General features: G+C 43.7%; 1 protein-coding gene across 1 annotated transcript in view; it reads left to right on the top strand.

Annotated features, from left to right (window-relative positions):
• The window catches only part of pcca (propionyl-CoA carboxylase subunit alpha), a 152,709-nt gene that overhangs the window by 113,715 nt on the left and 24,605 nt on the right, over positions 1-14,389 (top strand). Inside the window, exons 19-20 of the mRNA XM_060898942.1 lie at positions 4,097-4,195; positions 4,837-4,890. Of these exons, the coding sequence (XP_060754925.1) occupies positions 4,097-4,195; positions 4,837-4,890 (153 nt within the window). The remainder of the gene's footprint in view (positions 1-4,096; positions 4,196-4,836; positions 4,891-14,389) is intronic.

Genomic DNA, 14,389 nt, shown 5'->3' on the forward strand with positions numbered 1-14,389 from the left:
CATGACTTTATTTCTTCCATCCATCCATCCATCCATCCATCCTTCCTTCCTCAATTCCTTCCATCCATCCATCCATCCATCCATCCATCCATCCATCCTTCCTTCCTTCCTTCCTTCCTTCCTTCCTTGCTTGCTTCCTTCCTACCTCAATTCCATCCATCCATCCATCCATCCATCCATCCATCCATCTTTCCTTTCTTCCATCCACCCTTCCTTCCTTACATCCATCCATCAGTCTTTCCTTCCATCCTTCCTTCCTTCTTTCATCCATCCTTCCTTCCGTCCATCCTTCCTTCCTTCCTTCTGTCCATCCATCCTTCTTTCCGTCCTTCCATCCATCCTTCTTTCCTTCTATCTGTCCATCCATCAATCCTTCCTTCCTTCCTTCCTTCCTTCCTTCCTTCCTTCCTTCCTACCTCAATTCCATCCATCCATCCATCTTTCCTTTCTTCCATCCACCCTTCCTTCCTTACATCCATCCGTCTTTCCTTCCATCCTTCCTTCTTTCATCCATCCATCCTTCCTTCCTTCTGTCCATCCTTCCTTCCTTCCTTCCTTCATTCTTTCCGTCCTTCCATCCATCCTTCTTTCCTTCTATCTGTCCATCCATCAATCTTTCCTTCTATCCATCCTTCTTTCCTTCCTTCCGTCCATCCTTTCTTTCCTTCCATCTGTCCATCCATCCATTCATCCATCCTTCCATCCAACCAACCAACCATCCACAGCATTACTGGTGGTAAATGTTTTTTTTTTATTATTTTTTATTTTTTTATAACAGCAGCTCTAACATTTAGTTCTGGCTGTAATCCATATCACAGATTTATATTAATGTGCTTGCTTTTATACATTATTGTTTCTATAGTAACAACATAGACAGGGATGTCTATGGCAGATGATCCATATAAATTGATTAAAAACTGTGTGATTCATGAAATGGTGCTGCTTTCTGTGAAAATATTTATTTACCATTGATGGAAGGAGTCTCCAGAGTCAGAAGCCGGCGAGGGAACAGCTGTGATTACCGAACTTGTTTCATAGACATTCCACAACATTAAATGTAACTGTTAATGGATAGAAAATATGATGTATTTTTTAAATGATAAAAATATCAACTTGATGTCGAATACGCAGAATAAAACACTTAGCATTACTTTTCCACCTCTGCTGCACCACTGACACTGCTCAAGTTGTTGTCATGGTAACAAAATGACACCATCCCCCAGCCCATTTCCTTCCTACTGGATCTGCATTCGTTATTTATTTTTCCTAATTCCTACTTTGTCACCTCAAGCCCTCATCTGATCAGCTGGAGAAGGAATAAGGAAGTGGCAGTGTGTGAGAGGGAGTTCTGGGAGCTTGGCGTGTCACTCAGTCACTCTGTGTTTGCACACCTGTGAACGTTCACTCGGGGGTGCCCTCGGGGGTCCATATGGACCCGGGCGCTCAGAGGACCTGTGCCGATCTGGGATCATCGCCCCGTCGTCCATGTAATCGGATTAAGCGGGGTTTAAAGGCAGACTCTGATCTTAGATCAGCCATGCGCAGTTGACCCATGCAAATGTCATTTCCGTCATTTCGAGCCCTATCATTTCTCCCAGCTGTGGACTGACACTTTTGTGCTCACGTCCATCAAAGTGGAGTGCAGAGGGCTGATCTGGGGTCAGTTCCCTGCCTTGTAAATGACAAATACTTGTATTTTTTCAGCCACGATATTTATCAGAAATGTTTGCAAATTTACGAGCACAAATTTTTGGTATATGTAATCAGAAAATAGCTTCTCTTAAGCTAAGCTCATCAGTATCCTAGTCAGTTGTTTCATTGATCAGTAAATCAATTCATATGGTTAATCATGCAACGCTATATATATCGTAATCAAGGGGAATGACTACCGAGACCTGATCCCAACTCACCTCTTTCCTCCTGAGATGTGTAATGTCGAATGAGGCTGTAATGATCGCCGCAGGACACCACTTCAAACCTGGACCCCCTGCTTCTGAAGGCTCAGGGGTCCTGAGGGGTTTAGATGGCCACTGACAGGGAAAGATCTGTACCGTTGTTTAGACAAGTGGTTCTGGGTGGAAAGTGAGCTCCCCCTCCTCTTCTCTTACTGTTTAAAAGTTTGCTTTGTGTGTCTGAGGAGGTGCAGATGGGACGGGGTTTAAACCAGAGCTTCTGATTTCTTTTTTTCTTAAAGGCATCAGGTGGACTGGGGAGAATGTGCTCGTGCTCCAGATGTCTATCGTTCCTGCATTCTTTTGTATCACACAAACACATACACATACTCACTCGGGCTGTCAGAGTAAAGTTATTATTTAAATTTGCAGAATATTTCTGTATTCAGTGGCGCTATATAAGAGTTATTCCACGAAATCGAGTCGTACATGAGCTGTTAGCCGATGAGGCGCGTAGCACCGAGTTGGCTATAAGCCATGTACGACAAGATTGAGTGGAATAACTGTTTTATTCTGTCCACATTCACTGGATTTTGAGAAACAGAGCATTTTTATTTTTTGCTAATTCGATAAATAAAAACTTTATACAAAATGTCTGACAAAATCACTTCCACTTAAAATGTAAATAAACCTGTGATATGACAGGAGCAATTTGTGAAAAATGCGATGATAATAATTCTTGAAAAATGTGTTCTTACCAGCAAATACTTTTATTCCATATTTTGTTGCTTTTTTGTATTTTTTTGGGGGGAAGCCATAGCCTAATGGTTAGAGAAACAGTTTTGGGACCAAAAGGTTGCTGGTTTGATTCCCTGGACCAGCAAGACTGGCTTAAGTGCCCTTGAGCAAGGCTCCCAACCGCTCTGGCAAGAGTGGTGGTGTACCTCGTGTCTGATTAGCCAAAGAAAAACTGATGATGCAGATTATCAGTTTGGGCATTGAACTCAACCCAACTGAACTGTATTTTTTGGGGTTTTGTTTTCGAGTAGAGTTTCTGTTTCGTCATCGGTTGGTTCAGTAACATGCTCCGCCATTCTTCTTGAGGATTGTTTTGGCGACTGGAAAACCAACTTAAAGGTGCATTACCGCCACCGACTGGGCTGGAGTGTGGAACAGGAGATATTTTTTTTGGGGGGGGCACATTCTTTTAGCTATTTTTCTGTTTCTTTTACGTACTTGACAACAAGGTGATATATCTGACTTGATACGCTGTGCCATTTTGTTTTTCTCTACTCATGGTATATGAGCTGCTATCCTAGTAATAGAGTAGCCAATCAGAGTGCGCAATTGCTCATATCCAGTGAATGTGGATAGAATAAATATCAATATACATCAATGCAAGTAGATTATTTGCAGCAGGCACTTATTGTAAATCTGTACATTCATACAGTTTCATCTTCAGTTAATGTTCACATCAAACACACGTTTGTGGTATGGTGGAATTTGATGGGCTGGTTTGAGTGTTTCAGAAGCTCCTGGGATTTTAATGTACTACAGGTCTCAGAGGAAAACAGTTAGGAAGACTGAGGTACCATAATCACTCTTTACACCCGCGTTGAGCTGAAAAGCATCTCGGAATACAAAAAATGTCAAACTTTGAAGTAGATGGGCTACAACAGCAGATGATCACATCGGGTCCTTGTCCTGTCGGCCAAGAACAGGACTCTGAGGCTGTCATGGGGAAGGTTAGAAAAGCTATCACCTGCCCAGTATTTACTCTGGATAAAGTTTAAAAAATGTTATCAAATGTAAGGTTTGTGATTAAAATTATGATGTTGAATCCTTGTGATTTTTTGCTCAAGGAAGTGAAAAGATTCAGCTTCAGTGGTTTATGCGATAAGAGAAAACAGTGTGGCTCTACTGCTGATGTTTGTTCTGTCTGTTTCTCATTAGGCTCAAATGCATTTGAATACTAAATCTGTTAAACCAGTAAAGTTTGAGAACAAACACCACACACACACACACACACACACACACACACACACACACACACACACACACACACACACACACACACACACACACACAATCAAACACCTGTGAGAACAATCTAATACACACACACACACACTTCATTGTTGGCACTGATACTGAATTTCATTCTAGTACCACATGCTGACCCCTATTGATCTTTGTGTGTGTAGGTGGAGATTGACGGAGAGAAGGTGGACGTGTCTGGAGAGTGGAATCTGGCCTCTACACTTCTGCCCCTCAGCATTAATGGCAACCACAGAGTTCTGCAGGTGAACACACACATACACACACTTCCATCATGTACGTATACACTACCGTTCAAAAGTTTGGGGTCACTTTGAAATGTCCTTATTTTTGAAAGAAAAGCACTGTTCTTTCCAATGAAGATCACTTTAAACTAATCAGAAATCCACTCTATACATTGCTAATGTGGTAAATGACTATTCTAGCTGCAAATGTCTGGTTTTTGGTGCAATATCTCCATAGGTGTATAGAGGCCCATTTCCAGCAACTCTCACTCCAGTGTTCTAATGGTACAATGTGTTTGCTCATTGCCTCAGAAGGCTAATGGATGATTAGAAAACCCTTGTACAATCATGTTAGCACAGCTGAAAACAGTTGAGCTCTTTAGAGAAGCTATAAAACTGACCTTCCTTTGAGCAGATTGAGTTTCTGGAGCATCACATTTGTGGGGTCGATTAAATGCTCAAAATGGCCAGAAAAATGTCTTGACTATATTTTCTATTCATTTTACAACTTATGGTGGTAAATAAAAGTGTGACTTTTCGTGGAAAACACAAAATTGTCTGGGTGACCCCAAACTTTTGAACGGTAGTGTACGTGCTCCCTCTCTCTCATATCCATAGAGATTGTGTGTGTGTGTTTTGTGACTGGCTGTTTCTTGTTTCAGTGTCTATCGCGTAACGCTGCAGGCGAGATCACGCTGCAGTATCTGGGCACGTCGGTAAGTCCGGCTCATTAACATCACCTTCACGCACACTCTTATTGGTGTGAATATAAACATTACTATAGGTCATAGGGTCACAGGTTCCCAGCTCTGGTCCTGTAGAAACACTAAAATGCTCAGGATGAAGGTGAGGAGTCTGTGCTGCTGTTCCTTCCTCAGCTCTTACCAGTCACACATTTCTCCTTTAAAACAAGCTTTAATAATTACTGGTTAGATAAACTCGTTTGCTAATCAGGGCAGGTTAATATGCGAAGCTCCTCCCACAAAGGTGTCATTCTGCTGATAAATAAGCCTGGGACAATAAGTAATGGGACACTAAGGGACTAAATTCTTGATAAGTAAGGAATAAAACATGGCAGGGTGTACGCTTATAGGAAAATGATCCATGATCTCAAAGTGTTTTTCCTATTATACACATCTTAAGACAGATTAGTTCCTTTAAGCCTTTACCTTATAGTGTCGTGGAAACTCTCCCAAGCAAAAATAATTCGAAGTCAAAGAGTTTGCAGAAAAGTTTAGACTTTTATTAACTCAATTAACGAAAGCGTCATTCATTTTTAACGTGTTCTGACATAAAGTTTGATAAGTATCATGAATTCTGGTTTGGTTCACATTCAAGTCCTTGTGTCCAACAATATTTTCTATTGGCCCATATAAACCATCGAAGTTTCAAGTTTGTCTCCACCAATATTTCCAGCATGGCACTGATGCCATTTTTGTGGCTACTGCCTCATAGAGACCGAGCCACTACGTCATCGTGTTGTAAGAATGAGTGTAACAATAACGCACTGCGCGTACGCCATAAGCATTACAATCACCAGAACAGCGAATCGTGATCTCGCGATACGAACAGTTGATCTCGCATTATCAAAGGCACACAAGAACGAGTGGCGAAGCCGCTATGTCATCGTGTTGTAAGAATGAGGTGGGGTTTACATTAGACCGTATCAGCGGATCATCAGATTAACGTTTTTAAAACGATTCGCGTGCACACAGCAACGCCAGTACACGGATACACTAATCACATGACTAATTAGACGGCACGTCACATGATCCCAGTGCATATCGGGCATGCGCAAGTCACTCACCACTTGCAAGTGGAAGGATGGCAAGCGAACACCTTCTCCAGCAGATAAACACACCTGGCTGTGATGTTCATGTTCTCACTGAGTTTAAGCGCCTGAAGGAGGTTGAAATGTGTAAATAAACCTCAGTGCGGCTCAGCGCTTCCTCCTGCGCTCCAAATCACTCCGCCCTGAACAGTGAGTGCCCTCTGGAGGGTGCGCACTCCGGCCCTGCGCAGCTCACAGAACGCGCGAGTGAAGCGCACGAGCAGTGATTCGGGACTGAGCCGCTGTGTGTGTGATCCCAATGCCAGCGAATCAGGAAGGTGGATGTCACAGTGACGTTGTCCAATGACGACGTCAGCTAGAGCTCAGCACTGCGTTTCCTCGTTCCTCAATGTTTACACAGCACTGGATCAGATACGAACTGGGTTGAATACGTGAGCCCTGGCGGATTCAAGTTGTTCCGCCTGTGGAGTCGTTTCCCGGCGTTTTAATGTAGACGGACAGTGCATCCGCGACGAAAACGAGACGGATACGGTCTAATGTAAACACCACCTGAGTGTAACAGTAGTGAAACTCAGTAACCAATCAGCGCTTATCCTGATCAAGTTCGATTACCCGTTCTACTTCTTGATAAACTTCGGAACCAATCAGAACCAGAAATTAAATAAGATAAATTTCGTTATAACTTCGTAGTATCGGAAGATAAAAAGATAAACGAAATTCACTTCGTGGTTCGCCAAGGCTACTGATTCGATATCAAGTGGTGTTTATTTTCAGAAAATGTACCTTTTGATTATCAGAGCTTTTGTTTGGTCCTTCTGAAAGGACAAATGAAAGGTTTTGTAAGGTTTTTTTTGAGCTTTTTGGCAGATGTATTGAGAAGCCGATATTAAATTTCTGTTATTCGCTTTAATCTCATCTCATCTCATCTCATTATCTCTAGCCGCTTTATCCTGTTCTACAGGGTCGCAGGCAAGCTGGAGCCTATCCCAGCTGACTACGGGCGAAAGGCGGGGTACACCCTGGACAAGTCGCCAGGTCATCACAGGGCTGACACATAGACACAGACAACCATTCACAGATATGACAGAAATAAACATATATCACTCTGATCACATTTCGGAAAGGACTAAATTTCACCATGTAGTGGTTACCGCTGTCGCCTCACAGCAAGAAGGTCCGGGTTCGAGCCCCGTGGCCGGCGAGGGCCTTTCTGTGCGGAGTTTGCATGTTCTCCCCGTGTCCGCGTGGGTTTCTTCCGGGTGCTCCAGTTTCCCCCACAGTCCAAAGACATGCAGGTTAGGTTAACTGGTGACTCTAAATTGACCGTAGGTGTGAATGGGAGTGTGAATGGTTGTCTGTGTCTGTGTGTCAGCCCTGTGATGACCTGGCAACTTGTCCAGGGTGTACCCCGCCTTTCGCCCGTAGTCAGCTGGGATAGGCTCCTGCGACCCTGTAGAACAGGATAAAGCGGCTACAGATAATGAGATGAGATGAGACTAAATTTCACCAATTTTATGAAATCGAAAGGCCGTCTAGCTTTAATATATATTATAAGGTAAATAATGTATGTTAATGGATGTAAACAATATGCTGTACTGTATATCTGGTGCTCTGGTGTTGATTAATGTTTTGTTAATGTACAGTAGCTATGCAAGGTAAATTATACCCAAATGCATCATCGTTTCTATAGTAACAGCTCATTTAGAGGGACTTGTATGATGGACTGTTGTTATTTAATGAAAAAAAATCCCAGTATCATCTTAAGGTGATGATACACGGGACAATTTTTTAAGCAATGTTGCTGGCAACGGGCAACCAGGTGAGACACAGGGCAACTAATTAGTGCAACAGATAATCAGATAAGAGCAAATCTGTTGGCAAGGAGACAGACACGGCAAAGATGGACACTGAAACATTTACAGCTGTCGCTTTTGTCTTGGCTTCAGCCTTTATTTCACTCAAGTAAATATCACTTCTGGAACAAAACTGAATAGACACTCTGGTCAAAAGATAATTTGCCATCATTTTAACATCTCATCTCATTATCTGTAGCCGCTTTATCCTGTCCTACAGGGTCGCAGGCAAGCTGGAGCCCATCCCAGCTGACTACGGGCGAGAGGCGGGGTACACCCTGGACAAGTCGCCAGGTCATCACAGGGCTGACACATAGACACAGACAACCATTCACACTCACATTCACACCTACGCTCAATTTAGAGTCACCAGTTAACCTAACCTGCATGTCTTTGGACTGTGGGGGAAACCGGAGCACCCGGAGGAAACCCACGCGGACACGGGGAGAACATGCAAACTCCGCACAGAAAGGCCCTCGCCGGCCACGGGGCTCGAACCCGGACCTTCTTGCTGTGAGGCGACAGCGCTAACCACTACACCACCGTGCCGCCCCTAATTCCAACCTGAGTACATAAAAATAGATGTCAGTTGGTTTTCTAAGCATTTGATGAGGTAAATTCACCCCTTTGGGTTTACACATAACTGACCAGCATAAAAAGATATAATAAGTTGTCTCTCTTTTTCTTCGCCCCACTGCCAGAGATGCTGCCATCTTTTGTTGAAAATTTCAGAAGCTCTCAGGTGGTCATGTGATTCGCTGCTCACACTCTGATTGGATGATCTTAAAAAGTTGCCCAAAATGATTAAAATCGTTCAGATAGAAATTCTGTTGCTCAATCTCAATGGAAAAGTATTGAAGCGCAATTGCCCAGCAACACTGCCCAAAAAGTTACCCTGTGTATCATCACCTGAAGAGTAATATTTTATGTATTATTAAAAAATGGAAGTTTTCCACCCTGGGAGAGTCTTCAGGACAGAGGATTTAGCTGTAGAATGTGTATTGTGTGTCTCACTGGGAAGTGTATCCTGTCCTCATACACACCCATTCATAACTCTGTCACACTCAACACTCTGTACACACTACACAGAGCTCCTCAGGTGTCCAGAGCACCTCCACAAATCACCGCATGTCACCCATGATGCCCCGCTCCAATCTGACCCAAACAATAACCGGCATCGTGTCAAACCAGCCTGAAGCCTAAGCAAACAAACAGCGTTAAAAACACACCATACAGGAAGAGTGTAGAGGTGCCGTGCATGTGTGGGCTCAGCGTGTGGGCCGCTCTTTAAAGACGCCGCGAGCTGTTAGCGGCTCGGCTCAAAAGCTCTAGTGTGGTAAGTGCTACCGCAGGAGCGGTTTCCGGTCATTCTGTGCGGTTCGGGGTCACCTAGGCCGCACTCGTTGGCTTCTGTCCGGTTCTCCGGTGGGACAGTGGGAGCCTGCTGAGATTGTAACAGTTTTTAGGGTTTCCCCTCATCACACATGGGACCTCCACTCCCACTCAGGTGCCCGTGTGACCCCTGTAAGAATAGAAACGGCTGTAAAAGTAGGCCAGTTCCCGAAAAATGACAAACTGATACTTCCTTAGTGCTTTCAAGGGCCAGTCAGGATGTTTTTGCTAAAATGAGTTAAATAACATGTCAAATCTGAGAAAGATCAAATCAGTTCCTTGATTTAGAAATGGATATAAATGTAAATCCACTATGATCACCAAAGGTCACAGGGGTCATGATATTGTGATTATTTCATCATACGCTTTTTCTGACAGTATCATGGCTTCTTCAGTACTTTTATAACATTTCTGTGGCTACTGCCTCATAGAGGCGAAGTGAGGCAGTAGCCACTATGTCATCGTGTTGTAAGACTAAGGGTACGCTGACACTTGTACGATTCCGTGGCACGCATTGGCACGACTCGAGTCGTGCCAGTGCGCAAACTAGTCGTAAACTGGCGTGAAGTGTGCGTAAACCCGTCGTGACTGCGTGCCATGTCGGGACGGGAATTTTGAAATGTTCAAAATTTTGGTCACGACAAAATTTCACGACCGGGTCGTGAACTATGCGCAAACTGTTCGTGATCTCGTCGTGAACTCGTCGGGACGATGCGGGAGGATGCGTGCCAGTGCGTGGAAGTGCGCGCCATGCCACGACTGTCACGAACTGCCACGAATAGTTCACGAACAGCTCACGTCAAGTTCACGAGTAGTTCACGACATGTTCACGAATTGGTGCGCGTCGCAGCGTGGCCGTGCCTTCCCACTGACACGGTCACGCATTGATGGCACAAGCAGTTCACGACTAGTTTACGCACTTCACGAACAGTTTGCGCATGGCACGAGCAGTTCATGACGAGTTCACGAGCAGTTCATGACTACTGCGCGACAGTGGCGCTCGCGTCGGTGCGGGGGTATATATAGGGCTTCCCGGACACTTCTCGCCATTCGCATTTTTTTTTTCTTGCTTTTTTCTTTAATGTCTTTTATTTTCTATTCCTTCATGACTTTTTTTTGGGGGGGGGAGTTTCGTTTCTTTTATTTCAAAAATGGAACAACTGTGGATGCAGCTCATGAAGCTACTACCATTCTTTCTTGCCAAGGGACAGCACCAGCAGGGGACATGTAGTAATGTGACAGGTAGTCTCGCTGATCCTTTGCATCCTTCTGGGTATGATGGCCGGTTAGAGGCAGCAGCCCCTGCAGGTGTCGGTCAGTCCTCCATCCACCAGGGATCAGATCATGTGTGTCCGGATCTTCGCGGTCCACTTCTGAAATTGCGTGTGGGTATCTGATGAGGATGAGGTTGTGCATGACACAGGCGTGCCCAAGTCGGCACGACACCGTCCGAATTGCGCAAACTCGTCGTGCCAATGCGGGAAGTGCGTAAACTATGCGCAAACTATGCGTGAACTCGTCGTGCCAGTTCGTGAATGTGGACGGGCACGCATTCGTGAACTCGTCGTGAACTATGCGTGAACTAGTCGTGAACAGTGCGGGAGCCTCCCAGTTCGTGCCCCAAAATGGCACGACTTGCCACGACAAAATCGTGGCCAAAAGTCGTGCAAGTGTCAGCCTAGGGTAAGTGTAACAATAGCGCACCACGCATAAGCATTACAATCACCAGAACGGCGAATCATGATTTCGCGACACGAACAGTTGATCTTGCGTTATCAAAGGTACACAAGAATGAGTGGCGAAGCTGCTATGTCATTGTATTGTAAGAATGAGTGTAACAGTAGTGAAACTTCGTAACCAATCAACACTTATCCTGATCAAGTTCTATTACCCGTTCTATTCTTGATAAACTTCGGAACCAATCAGAACCAGACTTGAAATAAGAGAAACCTCGTTATAACTTTGTAGTATCGGAAGATAATTGGCAGATAAAAAGATAAACGAAATTCACCTCGTGGTTCGCCAAGGCTACTGATTCGATATCAAGTAAGTGATGTTTATTTTAAGAAAATGTACCTTTTGATTATCAGAGCTTTTGTTTGGTCCTTCTGAAAGGGCAAATGAAAAGTTTTGTAAGTTTTTTTATTTTTTTATTTTTTTGAGCTTTTTGGCAGACATTTACGCCAAGAATTCCAGCCATTCAACAAAAACTTGAGAAGGCAGCGAAGACAACGTTGGAATCTTTTGAGCAGTCCACTTGGTTTGCAATTACAAAAGTCCCATGTGGGAATAAATCAGCTCCCTTGTGAAAACTAAAAGTTAAAAGTACAGTGCCTTGCAAAAGTATTCATCCCCCTTGGTGTTTGTCCTGTTTTGTCGCATTACAAGCTGGAATTAAAATGGATTTTTGGAGGGTTAGCACCATTTGATTTACACAACATACCTACCACTTTAAAGGTGCACAATGTTTGGGTTTTTTTTATTGTGACACAAACAATAAGATGAAAAAACAGAAATCTGGAGTGTGCATAAGTATTCACCCCCTTTTATATGAAACCCCCAAATAAGAGCTGGTCCAACCAATTCAGTTCATAAGTCACATAATTAGTTGATTAAAATCCACCTGTGTGCAATCAAAGTGTCACATGATCTGTCACATGATGTCTGCATAAATCAACCTGTTCTGGAAGGACCCTGACTCTGCAACACTACTCAGCAAGCAACATGAAAACCAAGGAGCCTCCAAACAGGTCAAAGTTGTGGAGAAGTATAGGTCAGGGTTGGGTTATAAAAAATATCCCAAACTTTGAATATCCCAGGGAGCTCCATTAAATCCATTATAGCAAAATGGAAAGAATATAGCACCACTACAAACCTGACAAGAGAAGGCCGCCCACCAAAACTCAAGGAGGCAAGGAGGACATTAATCAGAGACACAACAAAGACACCAAAGATAAGACTGAAGGAGCTGCAAAAATCCACAGCGGAGATGGGAGTATCTGTCCATAGGACCACTTTAAATCGTACACTCCACAGAGCAGGGCTTTATGGAAGAGTGGCCAGAAAAAAGTAATTGCTTGAAAAATCATGTTTGGAGTTTGCCCAACAGCATGTGGCAGACTCCCCAAACACATGGAAGAAGATTCTCTGGTCAAATGAGACAAAAATTGAACTTTTTGGCCATCATGGGAAATGTCATGTGTGGTGCAAACCCAACACCCTGAGAACACCATTCCTACAGTGAAGCATGGTGGTGGCAGCATCATGCTGTGGGGATATTTTTCATCTGCAGGGACAGGAAAGCTGGTCAGGACTGAAGGAAAGATGGATGGCACGAAATACAGGGCAATTCTGGAGGAAAACCTGTTTGAGTCGGCCAGAGGTTTGATACTGGGATGAAGGTTCACGGTCTAGCAGGACAATGACCCTAAACATACTGCTAAAGCTACACTGGAATGGTTTAAAGGGAAACATTTAAATGTCTTGGAATGGCCTAATCAAAGCCCAGACCTCAATCCTGTTGAGAATCTGTGGCATAACTTGAAGATTGCTGTACACTATCGCAACCCATCTAACTTGAAGGAGTTGGAGTAGTTTTGCCTTGAGGAACGGGTAAAAATCCCAGTGGCTAGATGTGCTAAGCTAATAGAGACATACCCCCAAGAGACTTGCAGCTGTAATTGCAGGAAAAGGTGGCTCTATAAACTATTGACTTGGGGGGGGAATACCTATGCACACTCCAGAATTTTTTTTTAACCATCTTAATTATTGTTTGTGTCACAATAAAAAAAAAAAACAATGTGCACCTTTAAAGTTGTAGGCATGTTGTGTAAATCAAATGGTGCTAACCCTCCAAAAATCCATTTTAATTCCTGCTTGTAATGCAGCAAAACAGGACAAACACCAAGGGGGATGAATACTTTTGCAAGACACTGTATAATTGGTCAAACTTCTGCTATTCACTTTAATTTTTTTATTTTATTTTTCATTTTAGAGTCTTTACACTAGTGAAACAAAACATGCTCATTAGTACTAAATAATGCTTCTAAGACAATTCATGAACAAGTGCTTTCTTACTATTTTGAAACTAGATCTAGTTCACAGCACTGTATTTTGAACAAAATACAGTAAACAAAATTGGTAACCAAAATACTACGAGCCCTTCTGCTGCTCACAGCTTGGTGATGCTTGCAAGAGATATGAGGCGAGTCTAATTGAGAACATGTATATATGCTATATTTACGGTTTGGGCATGGGATCAGAAAACAATTTTATTTATAAGCAGGAGCCACATGGACCCACAGGGTACCGATTTTATAACATCAACCCTCAGAGTAACAAATGTAGATCATTTCTTGGTTTCGTTTTGTAATATTTCTGAATAAAACAAAATTAAAACCGTGCGTCACGAACCATCATCCGTTATTGTGATGTGATGTTTGTGCCTTGACAGGAGCGTCGTGTCATCCTAATTTCAAATCAACTACTGCTCGAGTGCAGGAACCGTGACCCAGCGGTCAATTGGAGGTCTCTAACTTTATGACCTTGCGTGACCTGTCATACAGGACGATGCAAGACTTCCTCAGTTGAATTTATGAAAAATAGGGCACTTCCCTCCCCATAAGAACCTTCCGGATGTTTCTCTAAGAGCTGTGATTAACGAGAGCATGTCAAACTCGCAGCTAAAATTAGCCTCATTAGGGGATGACATCAGTGCCAGTGGAGACCGCGTGTGGACTCACTCTATATACACACACACACACACACACACACACACACACACACACACACACACACACACAGCACTCAGGGTCAGCATAGTTTCTTAAAGGCCTGCATAGATTGATAGATAGAAAGAAAGTAAGAAAGAAAGAACTTTATCGATCCTTTTGGGAGAGTTCCCTTAGGGAAATAAAAATCCCAGCAGCATCATCTCATTATCTCTAGCCGCTTTATCCTGTTCTACAGGGTCGCAGGCAAGCTGGAGCCTATCCCAGCTGACTACGGGCGAGAGGCGGGGTACACCCTGGACAAGTCGCCAGGTCATCACAGGGCTGACACATAGACACAGACAACCATTCACACTCACGGTCAATTTAGAGTCACCAGTTAAGCTAACCTGCATGTCTTTGGACTGTGGGGGAAACCGGAGCACCCGGAGGAAACCCACGCGGACAC

Source organism: Neoarius graeffei, chromosome 18, assembly GCF_027579695.1.
Source record: "Neoarius graeffei isolate fNeoGra1 chromosome 18, fNeoGra1.pri, whole genome shotgun sequence".
In the NCBI taxonomy this organism is placed as follows: Eukaryota; Metazoa; Chordata; class Actinopteri; order Siluriformes; family Ariidae; genus Neoarius; species Neoarius graeffei.